Source organism: Monodon monoceros, unplaced genomic scaffold (assembly GCF_005190385.1).
Source record: "Monodon monoceros isolate NGI ecotype Baffin Bay Population unplaced genomic scaffold, NGI_Narwhal_1 Super_Scaffold_9, whole genome shotgun sequence".
In the NCBI taxonomy this organism is placed as follows: domain Eukaryota; kingdom Metazoa; phylum Chordata; class Mammalia; order Artiodactyla; family Monodontidae; genus Monodon; species Monodon monoceros.
Genome location: NW_021703786.1, coordinates 31,183,219 through 31,197,019, shown reverse-complemented (window position 1 = coordinate 31,197,019; position 13,801 = coordinate 31,183,219). Strand labels below are relative to the sequence as shown.

Genomic DNA, 13,801 nt, shown 5'->3' with positions numbered 1-13,801 from the left:
TGCTTCTTTGGGGTCCTCTGCAGGGGACAGTGCTCTCGGTCAGCGTGCATGCCCATCCATCACCCTGGATACTGGTTACCATGCAGAGGCTGTGCAGTAGATCTGGGTTGGGGCCCAAGATTCTGCATTTCTCACAAGCCCCACCCCCGGGCAAGGCTGTCCCAGCAGGACATTTAGAGTAGCAGGAAGCAAGAGAATGGTGCGGCTCTCAAGAAGCCTGAGGGCTGAGGGGAAGACCTCCTGTAAGCAGGAAGCGCCATGATCAGGGAAGCCACTGCAGCTGCACACGGGGGAGGGGAATCAGGCAGCTGCGGGGGTCTCCTGGGAATCGAAGCTCATGCGGGACCTCGGTCTCTCCTGGCCCAGGCACTGACCGTCTTCCAGCGCTCGCTGACCACCATGCACATCCAGGTGACGGGACTGCTGCAGTTTGCTGTCCCGCTCTTCCCCACAGCAGAGGTAAGGTGGCCGGCCACCTCCCACAGGGCCGGGCTTCGGAGACCAGGCTGTGGAAAGAAAGTGTTCCCTCCCGGCAGCCTAGCCGCCTCCTTTGGCTTTAAAGGCTGCGGTTTGCGGTTTTATCCACAAGCCCTCCCCCCAGCGCTCATTCTCTGCCTCTCTGTCTGCCTGTATGTTTGTCTCTTTCTTTCTTCCTGCTTCAGAAAGATCTGCTCAGAATCCAGCTCCTGTTGAATTCATCTGAGTCCAGCCTCCACCAGCTGATGGCCGTGTTGGATTGCCGGGGGCTGCACAAGGTGCCGGGGTGGCCCTGGGGGCGCGGGTGGAAGGCGGGTGATTGCCTGGGCTCCCTTCAGGCCAGGGAATGGGGTAGAAGAGGTGCCTGGTTTCTGGATTCTCTCCAGTAGCTGAGCCGGGGAGCCTCAGTGAAAGGTACCCGGGGGTGCGGGTAGGAGAGTTGGATCCGTTTACCTCTAGAACGCTGGGGAGCCCTGAGCTATATGAGGGTGGCTGTTCCCCATTGCCCAGACTCCCAGCCATCTGGTCCACCTGACCAATTCCTGAATTGCAAGTGGACATCCCATTCTCATGCCAGGGTCATCTCTAGGAGTTTGGAATATCGGACAATCATGCAGGGAACACACTGGGAGTATGTGAGGCCCTCTCTCCCCCAAAGCAGAAAGCCACTGCATGTCGATGTTTCATATCCCATGTGGAATTCGAGCAAATATTCGTAATAATGTTCACAGATGCGGTTTACTGAGTCCTTTGTTCTGTGTTCAGCCTTGTTCTGTGCAGTTTATATCCAACATGTCATTGAGTCCTCACAGTTTTACTGTGAGATACATGTTATTTTATGGGAAATTTTATAGATAAGCAACATGTGTGTGTGTGTCTATGTATGTGGATGGATAGATATAGATAGATAGATAGACAGATGTATCTATCTACCTACCTAACTATCTATATGTATATCTAAAAAGTAGCTTACTGAAGATCCCAGAGCTATCAATGCAAGGGCTTGGGTTTCTGACCCCAGCAGTCTGACTTCAGAGCTGAGAACATGGGAGTCGCCCCAGTACCCTTCCTCCCCTTCCACATCCAATCCCTCAGCAAGTCCTCACAGCTATACTCTCAAATATATCCTGCTCCGTCTACTTCTCTCTCCCTCCACAGCTCCCGCCTTGGTCCGAGCACCATCCCGCTCCCCTGGGTGACAACCGTGACCTCCTAGCCGGTCCCCACTTTCTCCTGCCCCCTTACCTTTCATATATGGCAGCCAGGCAGCCAAAGCGGTCTTTTAAAAATGAATAGGATCGGGCTTCCCTGGTGGCGCAGTGGTTGAGAGTCCGCCTGCCGATGCAGGGGACACGGGTTCGTGCCCCGGTCCGGGAAGATCCCACATGCCGCGGAGCGGCTGGACCCGTGAGCCATGGCCGCTGAGCCTGCGCATCCGGAGCCTGTGCTCCGCGACGGAAGAGGCCACAACAGTGAGAGGCCCGCGTACCGCAAAAAAAAAAAAAAAAAATGAATAGGATCACATCCCTTCCATCCCCAAACCTGCCCATGTCTTCCCATCACCTTGTGTAAAATTCAAACTCCTCGCCTGTCCTGCGAGGCCCAGCATGACCTGGTGCCATCTCACCTGTCCCCTGCTGGCCTTTTTCCTCTTTCCTGAACACACCAAGCTTGTCTGCTTTGCCTCAGCTGCTCAAGGCACACTCCACTCCTTGCCGTCCTGGCCTCAGATTGAATGCCCCCTGTCCCCTGGCTCCCCTACCCTGCAAGCTCATCTGCCCTGTTCAGAGCCCAGCACACAGTAGGTATTCAGCAAAGGCTTGTAGAGAGAACCCGAGATGCCCCATTGTGTCGGGGTCCCGAGCGTGGACCCTGAGTGGCTGTTCAAGGTGCTTGGGATGGGGGAGGGGCAGAGATCCCGAATCCAGGCTGGGGGCGAGGGGCTTTCAGAGACCAGCTCAAACCCCGGGCTGTGTCCCACTCCCCCTCCAACTGTGTGTCCCTCTTCCTCTGCCAGGACTACCTGGACGCCCTCACTGGCATCTGCTACGACGGCCTCGAGGGCCTGCTGTACCTCGGCCTCTTCTCCCTCCTGGCTGCCCTCGCCTTCTCCACCATGATCTGCATGGGGCCAGGGGCCTGGAAGCACTTTGCCACCAGGTGGGCTGCCTGGGCGGCTTCCTGGGGGAGGAGGCAGGAGGCTCAGCTCTGTGACTGAACCGAGAGCTGATAACCTGGGATGGAGAAGGGCAGCAGGGGGACCAGGCATTCAGCCCCAACAGGCCAGCTGGATTTCTGCCCAAGCGTCCCTGAAAGTCCAGACAGAACCCCAAAAGGAGGTTGGAGGGGGCCAGGGCAGGAGCAGGGCCAAGGATGGTGACAGCGTCATGCCACAGCCCGGCATCCTTTGCTTATCCCCTCTTCCTCTGCAGGACTTTGAGGTGTGATGCTGCTGCTGGGAGGGGTGCCTCAGAATACCAGAAGGACATATTGTAGCACCAGGGCACCTATAGTCTCATTGAGGAGATAGACAGAGACAAGATGGTATTTCAGTGTCTTCAGAGTAGATCAGAAAAGGAAGCAGGGTAGGGGGGGGGTCCGTGTGCCTGTGGTCAGCATGGTGGACTGCCTGGAGGAGGTGGATGTGCAGTTGGGAATGGAGCAGAGTAATATCAAAGAACCTCAAGGAAACACCTGTGGCCAGAGGGAGAGTCCTGGGAGGAAAGATAGGGAAGCAGGCCGGGGCCGCACTGCCTGGAGCCTCCCTCGCCCCTCACAGCTGGCCATATCCTATGTGTCATTCTAGGAACAGAGACTACGACGACATCGACGATGACCCCTTCAACCCCCAGGCCCGGCGCATCGCTGCCCACAACCCCCCTCGCGGGCAGCTTCGCAGCTTCTGCAGCTACAGCAGCGGCCTGGGCAGCCAGACCAGCCTGCAGCCCCCAGCCCAGACTATCTCCAATGCCCCCGTCTCGGAGTACATGTACGGCAGGGCTCCCAGGGCTTCCCCAGTACCTCCCCCGACACATCGGGCTGGATCTGCGGGCAGCACGTTTGGGTCCAGAGAGCCGGGTGGGGAGGAGGCATCCGAGGCCAGCGCGGTCCCCTCACTGCAGCCAGGATGCCAGGTGGGAAGGCCCCCGGGGAGCATCTAGTGCTGGAGGAAAAGCCCCTGCAGGTGTCAGGTCTTTTGCCTCAAGCTTGCAGGGCAGGTTGAAGGCCCGAGAAGCTGCATTTCTCCAGGCCACACTGCTCCCGGCGCCATCACCCCATCTGCTCCTCCCCAGGCCTCCCTATCTTCCTGCCCTCACTCCCCCCCGTCTATCCGTGGTCCTTTTCCATCTCCCATCTGCACACCCCCGGGACCCTCCTGTAGAAATCTGAGCAGACACCCCCCCACCCGGCCTCCCCAGCCTGAGCACTCCCCGCTCCTTTCGGCCCTGCAGGAACCAAGCTGTGCTCTTCGGTGGGAACCCACGCTACGAGAATGTGCCGCTCATTGGAAGAGGCTCCCCTCCGCCCACGGTAACCTGGTCTCCCTGGGCAAAGGCACTGCCCTTGTGGGGAGGGGGGAATAATTGAAGAGAAAACCTGCGGACCCAGTGACTCCCCGCCACAGAGGTAGAAAAGAATGAAACAGTTTTGTTACCAGATAAGCATTAAACCAGACTGCCATGCACATCGCAGGCTATCTGCTAAGGGGATTGTAAAGACGGAGCTCATCCTACACAGCCAGGCAGATAGATGCACCCGCATTCCATACCTGTCCTCAAGATAAGTGATTCCTGTCCGCCAGCAAGAGGACTCGGCAGCACCATTTGTCACACTGGTTCATCCTAAATCCACCTGGTAATTGTGTGGCCATCAGGGCTCACTAAGTGCCGGGGAGGTGGGGGACAGTCTCCCTGATGCTACCATTTCAGAGATGGCTCCCAGCCCCGGAAGAAAACGTTCCTGGATTGTAAAACTGCTGAGAGCCTTCGTTGGCCTTTAAAAAGGTTTACACACCTCTCAAAGGGACAGAGGAGTAATTTATGATGATCAGCTTTCTAAAGGAAATGCTGCTCAAAGAAGCATTTCTTTCCCTTTTTGCACCAGGGAAATTTTTTCTTTTTGGATTTACGTTTACCTTGACACCCTAGGCTAGAGGGTCAGGGGCCCCTGTGGTGGCAGGTCTGGAAGGGCTAATACCAGACCTGCCTGCTCCAAACCCACCCCCACCCCCGCCGCAGCTCCTGACGTCCCCAGGCTGTGCCCAAGTGGGGTCCGCACTTCCCACCCACCCTCCACCCCGGCCAGGGGACCTAGACGCAACATTAGGGTGTGAGGGGTGTGCCAGCTGTCTGCCCCTGGAGAAGTATGAGGGTCACCTCATACTACTGGCTGAGACAGAGCTGCGAATAGAGACAGCTGAGGTTCAGAAACACGGACTCAACTCTTTCACTGCCGCGGCCCAGGTTGCATCCCTGGTCAGGGAACTAAGATCCTGCAAGCATCGTGGCATGGCCAAAAGAGAAAAAAAAAAAAACGGACTCCAGTACCAAATGCCTGAGTTCCAATGCCAGCTCATTGCTTATGACCTCTGTGGCCTTGGGCGAGTACGTTACCTTTCTGTGCCTCAGTGTCCCCATCTGTAGAATGGGGATGTAATCGCACACCACATAGGTGGTCGGATCATTGGAGAAACTGATCCTTACAAAAGCATGTTTGTGTGACGCAGTAAGTGCTGTAAGACTGAGCCACCCATTTATCTTACCCCCTCCTTCTGCTGTCACTCAAGCTTCCTCCCACCCCACCTCCTCCACGGAGGCGTGGCCTATGTAAGAAAGAGGGGGCTCTAAGACCAGGTTGAAGTCTGCATTCTTGAGCCAGGGGTCTGTCTGGGAAGGAGCCCCTGCCTTCACTGGGCTGGGCAAGGTGTTTCACCTGCCCCATCCAGGTAGTTTGGAAGGAGCCATCTAGTTGGTGAAATAGGAGCCCTGGAGCCCCAAGGACGGGGGACTAATGAAATAGACCTTGGCCCTGAGAACTGCAATGTTCACGTGCACTCAGGGAATCCAGCGAGTGTGCCTGGGGAAAACCACAGTGCCGGACCCCGGAAAGAGAGATGGGGACCCAGGCCCATCTTCAGGACATGGATAGCCGGCAGGGGCGGCGGGGGGGGGGGGGGGGGGGGGGGGGGGAGGGGAGAGACTCAGAAAGCTGTTGTAATAAGTGCCATACGGTGCTTTAGGACCTAGAGGGAGGAACTGCTCCTTCGGGGTCTAAGGAGGTGACATTTGAGCCTTACCTTGGAGCACTGGGTCTCACCCAGGAGGGAGCTTGCTCCCCCGAGGGACATTTGGCCACGTCTTGAGGCATCTTTGGTTGCCACACCTGGGGGCGTCGCTGGTACTGGCATCTAGTGGGTGGAGGCCAGGGGCGCTGCTGAGGACAAGGCACCGCCCACCACACAGGATGTCCGGCCCCAAATGTGTGCAGTGTCACGCCCAGACCGACCCTCTGGCTCTCCCCACCTTGCTGCTTTTTGCCCAGAGCGCCTCCCTGCTGTCCTTTTACAAACAGCACTAGACCCAGGCCTTACTCGCTCCCTGGGGGCCTGAGGCAGGGAGAGCGGCTGGTCAAAGACTGCTTCCAGAGTTGGCACCTTTGAAACCCCAAGCTGGCTTCTCTCTAAACCAGAAGCCTCTGGGGTTCCTTTTTCCCTCCTGCTAGCTGCTGTGGCCCCAGGAATGCAGATTGATTTTAATATTAATCTCAGTACAACATAATTAGGGGAGATCCGCTGCTGTGAAAAATAAATTACTCGAGGCACTGGGATGCCAAATAAAAATGAATTTCGGATTACCTTCTGTTCTGAAAGATCCAGGCCACTCTCCCTGACATTAGCAGAGATAATCAAGAACTGACCTTATTTGCAAGGACAAGGACGGACTAAACCTTCCCCCGCTATAATTGAGACCAGCCCAGAAATTCCAGTTGCTTTGGCAGAGTTGACTGCCCTGCCCTACCCAGCTCAACCTGCCCCAGAGATGACCCCCCTCCCCTCTTAACATGCAAGAGGCATGAAGAGACGGCTGAGCCTGCTGACCAAGGAAGCCACAGCGTGGAGGATACGGACGTGAGCCCAGTAAAGAGGACACAGCTGACCGCTCCCCACTCTCCCCCTGCACCTGCTCTAAATATTACTCATCGGTACCCAGTGCATTTGGTGTACGGAAAATCCCTCCCCCTGCCAGCTCCATCTCTGGGACATTGGGGATTTCACTAAGGTGGGTGATATCAAGCCAGGCCATCGGAACCTACAGCCTCTTCCCTCGGCTAGAAATGTGTTTTCCCTTAGCTCTGCTTTCTAGGAATCACCTCCTGTCTTTCCAGGCACCGTATCCTGGGCCCGATGGACAAAAATGACCCAGGCACTTGTTTAAAAATACCAGTCCAGGGACTTCACTGAAGACATAGCCCGGGTGAACCTCGTCATCAAGCAAGTTTGGAAAATACTGCTTCAAGGAGGAGGGTCTCACTCTTGAACATCCATCACCTGGGGGACTCATTGCAACACAGGCCGCTGGGCCCACCCTGCTTCTGATTCAGAATATCTGGGGTGGGGCTCGGGGATTTGCATTTCTAACCTGTTCCCAGGTAAAGCCTGAAGCCTGCTCAGGGGCAGGCTTCCTCACTCGGCGTACCAACACTTTGAGCCAGAGCGTTGTGTGTCACGGGAGCCGTCCTGTATACTGTCAGAGGTTTAGCTGCATCCCTGGCCTCCACCCACGCGATGCCAGTAGCATCCCCACTCCGTAGCCCCCAGCCATGACAACTGAAAACGCCTCCAGACATTACCAGATGTCCCTGGGCAGGGGCAAAATTGCCCCTGGTTGAGACCCACTGGCTTAAGGGGTCTCAGGCCCCTACTCCCTGCCCCCCAGCAGGAAGCCTTCGTCCATCTCTGGCGTGAACGGCCTAGACCTGGACCCCAGAAACATCCCTGGCACTAGGAGACAGTCAGGGTCCTGTGGACCATTGCTACTTGGAGTTAGCTGCCCAGCAGCACCTGGAGCTTGTTAGAAATGCAGAATCTCAGGTCCTACGTGTGATGTGAGATGTGCTAACCTAAGAAGCCGCATCTCTACTTCCGAGCAGAGGCCGGCTAACATCTGTGAATGAATGCTTAAACTTTGTGTTTCTCCGACTTGGCTGCACTTGGAAGAACTTACAGAAAAATATTGGTGGCATTTTATTTTATTTTTTTCTGTAAGATAATTATAGTCTTATTTTTCTCACATCAAAAGGAGAAAACAACTTATCTCTCCTGTCCTAACCCTTAATGAGCAATTTGCCAGCGAAGTTAAATGAATTTATCTTGTAATATAATCACCATGACGATCTTAGATCATTCCGGTAGTGTCAAGCTTGTTCTACGAACTAGGACACTGAGTCTAAGAGGATTAATGTGAATTGCTAAGAGCTACACAGCTAGTAATAATGATGATAATAAGCAATAATAGTGATAACATTTATTGAGTACCTACTATTAAGCTGATTCAGACATAGTCACTTTTGTGGGGTTTTTTGCGGTACGCGGGCCTCTCACTGTCGTGGCCTCTCCCGTTGCGGAGCACAGGCTCCGGACGCGCAGGCTCAGCGGCCATAGCTCACGGGCCCAGCTGCTCCGCGGCATGTGGGATCTTCCCGGACCGGGGCACGAACCCGCGTCCCCTGCATCGGCAGGCGGACTCCCAACCACTGCGCCACCAGGGAAGCCCCGAGTCACTTTTATCTAGTAGTAGCAAATACTGAGCTGCTTGATTTGCTCTCCACCTCCTCACTTTTCTTAGGCAGGGTCCCAGGACCGAGGAGATATGTACCCACCTGCATGCAGGTGTAGCCCACAGCATGACTCTCCCAGCTTTGTGGAGGGATTTGCTTTTGCACTGCTCGATGCCCGTTGGTCAGGGAGGAGCCTCATGGGTCACTGGCCAGTGCTGCTGGTGGCGCTTTAAAAGGCTTAATTTTATGTTATGTGTGTTTTATCACATAAAAAAAAAAAATACTGGTGGGTGTGGCCTAGGTTTCAGGATGCTTTTAGACCCACCCCGCCCCCGCAGTGTCTCTGATACACAGCCAGGTTTGAGAACCCCCGTGTCAGGGGTCTTGCCTGCTTTATATCACTCCATCCTTTCAGCGGAAGAGCCGAGCGTTCTTAGGGCCATCGTGCAGGTGGGGAAACGGAGGCTTGGAGCGACTGGAGAACCTCCGCCGAGGTCGTGGGGCGAGTGAGGTGCACAGCTGGGATTTGAACCTGGCTCTCTGAGTCGGTGGGCCTGTGCCCCCGGCCTGCTCACTAGGCGGGCCGCTAAGCACACTGCTGCGTTAGGGCGGCCGGTCGGTGTGCACATCTTGAGTTTGAGGCTGGGACCCAGACGTCCTGACGGCCCCAGGGCTGGAAACAGCAGCAGACGCGAAGCCTGCCCAGGCCACTCGACGGTCCTCTGCTAATCCCCACGAGGCCTTGACATTGAAACTTGGCGCCCGGCCACTGTGGCTGGCCCAGCTCGCACTTCCTCAGAAGTTCCAGCATTTTTGCTAGTGCGGTGTCTGGTTTAACGGGTGATGTGTGACCCTGCTCTGACTGTCCCCTCCCCTCTCTCCCACAGTACTCTCCCAGCATGAGGGCCACCTACCTGTCCGTGGCAGATGAACACCTGAGGCACTATGGGAATGAGTTTCCAGCCTAACACGCTTTCGGGAGTTCCTGCCTCCTTGATCCATTTCGGTTTTTAACTAAGGCAAATGCAAGCGTGTTTCTTTCATAGAAACCAAAGGCATCTAGAGACTGTGCGTGGACCTGCAGGATTGGAAGGCTCCTGCTGGCGCAAGGGAGGGGCTGAGATTCAGAGAGAATGGGCCTGGGGTTGGCTGAGATTCCCAGGCAGACAGAAGACCCATGACTCGGACCAGCCTCTCCCTCCCTTGACCTCCTCTCCACACCGGAAATGCCCTCCAGGGGCTTGGCCGTCCCTAAGCTGGGAGCCTGGTTCAGTTTGCGCCTGCGTCCCACCCTCACCAGGTGGTGAATGACAGTGAGGAGGACCGGGTCAGGCTTGAGGGTCCCCTTGCCTGGACTGTGCCTCCTCCTGGCTGCTCGGATGGGTGCCATCTCCCCACAGGTAAAGGTGGAAGGGCGGGTCAGGAGATGACATCCCTGATGAGACCAGACACTGTCCAAATCCGTCTCCCGGGGCCAGGTGGACTCTTCCTGTACCACCAGGGGAAGGCACTGGCAGGCTCTGCATAGGAGGCTGGGGGACCAGAGCCTCGTGCCTGCTGGGCTTCCAGGTGGCAGGGGTGGGCCTGTCTTTCTGCAACTCTCTGTCGCCTCACCTCCGTTCCAGAATCGCTGTGAGTTTGCTCACTGCGGATAGGGACAGTCTCAGGTATTCACAGACACTTGGAAAGCAGTTCTCTTTTTTGCCAGTGTTTTAAAGAGTTTTGATTATCCAAAGAATTGAAACTCACAGCACAGCCGGTTTTTACTATAGATGTGGGGTTCATCCCTCCCACCTGATTTGTCTACCAAAATAAAGATCAGTGAGACATCCTGTCCCAAGATGCTGATTGATGGCGTTGTGGGTTCATCCCACCCCGAGGGAGGCATTTTGAGAGAACAAAGTCTCTAAGAGGCAAGTCTGAACATGAACAGAGTCTGGTCCAGGAGACTGGCTCAATGCCCAGGTCAGCTCTCCCCGCCCCCACCACCCCCCCCACCCCCCGCTCTTGTCTTCAGGAAAGTTTGTCATAAAAGGTTTTAGCAGAATGGGCTGACTGTGTCTTGATGTGAAGACAGGTGTCTTCCCTACCTCTCCCACCATCCCGTCCCCACCCCATTTTCCCCCAGCCCCTGACCTACACCTGCTGGGTGAGAAGGAGCTTGTGGGCCAGGAGAAAATAATGACCCACCATCCTTCCCGCTGAGGATCCAGGGTTAGGGTCTTTGGTGCTTCCAACCTCCTGCCGCCAAAGAGTGCACGGCCCGGGAGCCTCCGCAGCCCGGCACACCGCGGCAGGGGCGCAGGGTAGTGTGGCTGTGGACAGGGGCTCCATTTCCATTTTGGAAGCGCCACCTCCTGGTCAGAACACTGTCAGCAGAGTGGTTCTCAGCCCCCAGCCAAGCCCCCACGACAGCGGGGCCACGGGGCCTCTGGGACTCTGTCTCCCCCATTCACCTGTACATACGTGCACCGTGAAGCCACCTTCGTGAGGCCCGTCACGTGCAGACAGGACTTGGCGACATCAAGGTGGTGCTTCTTAACACTCGTTGGCGACTAGAGTTGTTTTTAATGCATGTAAACTAAACTAGAATCCCTTGGGCGGTTCCTGAAGGGGCCGTGTGGGCACACCTCTGCTTGATACATGTGTGCCCTCACCTGGGGAAGAAATAAACCACTGGTACTAAAATGCACACCGTGTCCAGCTTCCTCAACTTTGGGAATGACGAGGGTACCTAACAGCGCCTTCTGGCTGGGTTATGCGCGGGGAGTGCCCCAGAGGGGGTCTCAGTATCAAGGATTGAAAGACAGGGCTATTGAATGAATGTCCCAGGGGCTCTCCGGCGGCGGTGACCTTGCTGCTCTTCAGGACCAAGGACAGGCCTTCCTGCTCGAGTCTCCAAAGTTCCCTTTAAAGGTCATTGCTTCTAAGGTTGCCGATAACGAGTGGCGTTTATTGAGTATCTCCAGTGTACCAAGGACTGTCCCAAGTATTCACACTAATTGTTAAACCTCACAATAACCTTATGAGGTCGTTTTGTAAATAAAAGAACAGAGGTGCAGAGAGAGAGTAAGGACTTAGTTGGAGCTGAGACAGGCTGGGACCCGGGGCCCTTTGCTGCAGTGCTTACACCTGAACACGTGTCTCCTCAAGCAACAAAATACAAAGAAACTATAAGGGACTAAAAATAACTGCATGCCTGTGCAGTTGGGGCAAACTCTGGACAAAAAGACCCCCAAAAACCCAACCGCCACTTCTGAAGAGCTGGGAGCAAAAACGGTGTCAGGAGCAAAAGCAGGGCACTGCGCATGCCCCCTGCGCACAGCACCACCGGTGGGGTGGGCAGACCACCTAAGCCACCCTTCCAGCTGGACCCCCGGACACACCCCCACCCTCACCCCATATAAGGAACCAGCTCGGCTCCCCCCTTTTCGGGGAGCAAGCAAGGGAACCTGTTACTTGTTTTTTCTCTCTCTCCTGCTGCAGCAGGGGCCCCAATAAAGCCTGGCCTGAATTTCTTGTCTGACCTCTAATCAATTTCTATTGGTCGGGTAAGTCCAAGAACCCTGGTCGAGAACAGAGTGTCAGGGCCGGGAGTGTGTAACCCAGAGCCCCGGCTGGGCACCTCTGTGCCATTACATGGGCTTGGGGCGGGTGTCGCGTGGCGGGCCACCTCTCCCAGCTTTGCAGCGGGTCCTTGCTGCATTCTCTTCGTAAACTCTTCACCTCCACGGGGTGCTGCTCTGGGCCTGGGATGCGCGGCGCCTTTCCAGCTTTCTTTGCAGCATCTCGTTTGTCCACTGAACAGCCGGGCCAGCCGGGGAGGGCTGGGCAGGCCGACCCCAGCTCCCCGCCCACGGTCCTCAGCTACTGTTGACTTCCACACAGCAGCTGTGCTCCCAGAATCGACTGCATTTCAAGCCTTTGCCGGGAACAGGCGTGTGTTTGAGGCTGTCGTTCACACCCATCCCTATGGAACGGCAGACGGAGTGGTCCCTTGTGCACTGTTGGCAGGAATGTGGAATGGTACAGCTGCTGTGGATAACAGTATGAAGGTTCTTCAGAAAAATTGAAACTTGGGACTTCGCTGATGGCGCAGTTGTTAAGAATCCGCCTGCCAAGGCAGGGGACAAGGGTTCGAGCCCTGGTCCGGGAAGATCCCACATGCCACGGAGCAGCAGCTAAGCCCGTGCGCCACCACTACTGAGCCTGCGCTCTAGAGCCCGCGAGCCACAACTACTGAGCCCACGTACCACAACTACTGAAGCCCACGCACCTAGAGCCCGTGCTCTGCAACAAGAGAAGCCACCGCAATGAGAAGCCCGCGCACCGCAACGAAGAGTAGCCCCGCTCGCCACAACTAGAGAAAGCCCGCGCGCAGCAGCAATGAGGACCCAACGCAGCCAAAAATATAAATAATATATTTTTAAAAATTAAAAATAGATAAATTCTATTAAGTAAATAGAATTACCATATGATCCAGCAATTCCATTTCCCAAAAGAATTGAAAGCATGGTCTCAATATTTGTACCCTCATGTTCATAGCACCATTAGTCATAATAGTAAAAAGTGGAAGCAACCTTAGGGTCATCAATAGACGAATGGGTAAACAAAATGTGCTCTATCCATACAACGGAATATCACTCAGTCTCAAAAAGGAAGGAAATCCTGACACTTGCTACAACATGAATGAACCTTGAAGACATTAAGCCCAACTGAAATAAAGGAACAAATGCTGTGTGATTCCACTTAGACCAGTCGAAATCATAGAGACAGAGAGTAGGATTGTGCTTGCCTGGGGCTGGAGGGGGGCCGTGGGGTCTTACTGTTTAACGGGAATAGAGTCTCAGATTTGCATGATGAAAACAGCTCTGGAGATGGATGGTGGTGACAGTTGCATAACAGTATGAATGTACTTAATAACACTGAACTGTGCACTTAAAAATGGCTACGGTGGTAGATTTTATGTGTACTTGACCACAATAAAAACTTGGAAAAAGAGGTTGGGGGGACAGCAGTGCAGTGGATTGCGGACTGGCCTTGGGGATGTCCAGGGCCAGGGGCCGCTCTCAGCAAAGAATTTCAGTTGCCAATTCTGCTGTGATTGAGCAGAGATCTGAGAGACCCTGCATTTTTTAAACTGGATCCTTGTGCCTACTTCTAATTATATGCTCTATTGCTGGCTTCCCAGGGTGGCTGAGACGGGCTTGCACGTGGGTGCCACCTGCCTTCCCAGTGAACACAGCGGCGTGTTGGTGGTTGGCAGCATGCAGGCTTTCTGCGTGGGGGTGAGGGGGGTGCGGATCGGGAGCCTGTAATAAATCATTGCAATAATAGGAGAAAGGAGGGGGCAGTTTTCCTTTCAACTTTTCCCATTTCCCCCTTTTCTACCTCTGCCTCACTTCCCTGCCCGGGGCATAACGTGTGTGTGTGTAGGGAGCCTCAGCTTCCCAAAGCTGGGGGTGGGGTGAGGAGGGCACCTGCGACCACAGTCCCAACCAGCCAGGGCTCCAGGGTGGAGCCAATCTTCTTGACGTTTTGTCCGGGT

General features: G+C 55.2%; 1 protein-coding gene and 1 non-coding gene across 3 annotated transcripts in view; one reads left to right on the top strand and one right to left on the bottom strand.

Annotated features, from left to right (window-relative positions):
- Positions 1-9,297, top strand: part of TTYH2 (tweety family member 2) — a 30,911-nt gene extending 21,614 nt beyond the window's left edge. Inside the window, exons 9-14 of one of the 2 annotated variants that reach the window (XM_029213273.1) lie at positions 367-459; positions 663-755; positions 2,495-2,637; positions 3,284-3,466; positions 3,930-4,008; positions 9,141-9,297. In XM_029213273.1, the coding sequence (XP_029069106.1) occupies positions 367-459; positions 663-755; positions 2,495-2,637; positions 3,284-3,466; positions 3,930-4,008; positions 9,141-9,221 (672 nt within the window). In that variant the 3' untranslated portion in view covers positions 9,222-9,297. Of the gene's footprint in view, positions 1-366; positions 460-662; positions 756-2,494; positions 2,638-3,283; positions 3,467-3,929; positions 4,009-6,861; positions 7,766-9,140 lie in introns of those variants that run through there. The other variant, XM_029213274.1, reaches the window with a different exon arrangement.
- Positions 8,344-8,471, bottom strand: LOC114889831. The gene has a single exon (XR_003792133.1). It is a non-coding gene; the product is annotated as a small nucleolar RNA SNORA35 (small nucleolar RNA).
- Positions 9,298-13,801: the final 4,504 nt, after the last annotated feature.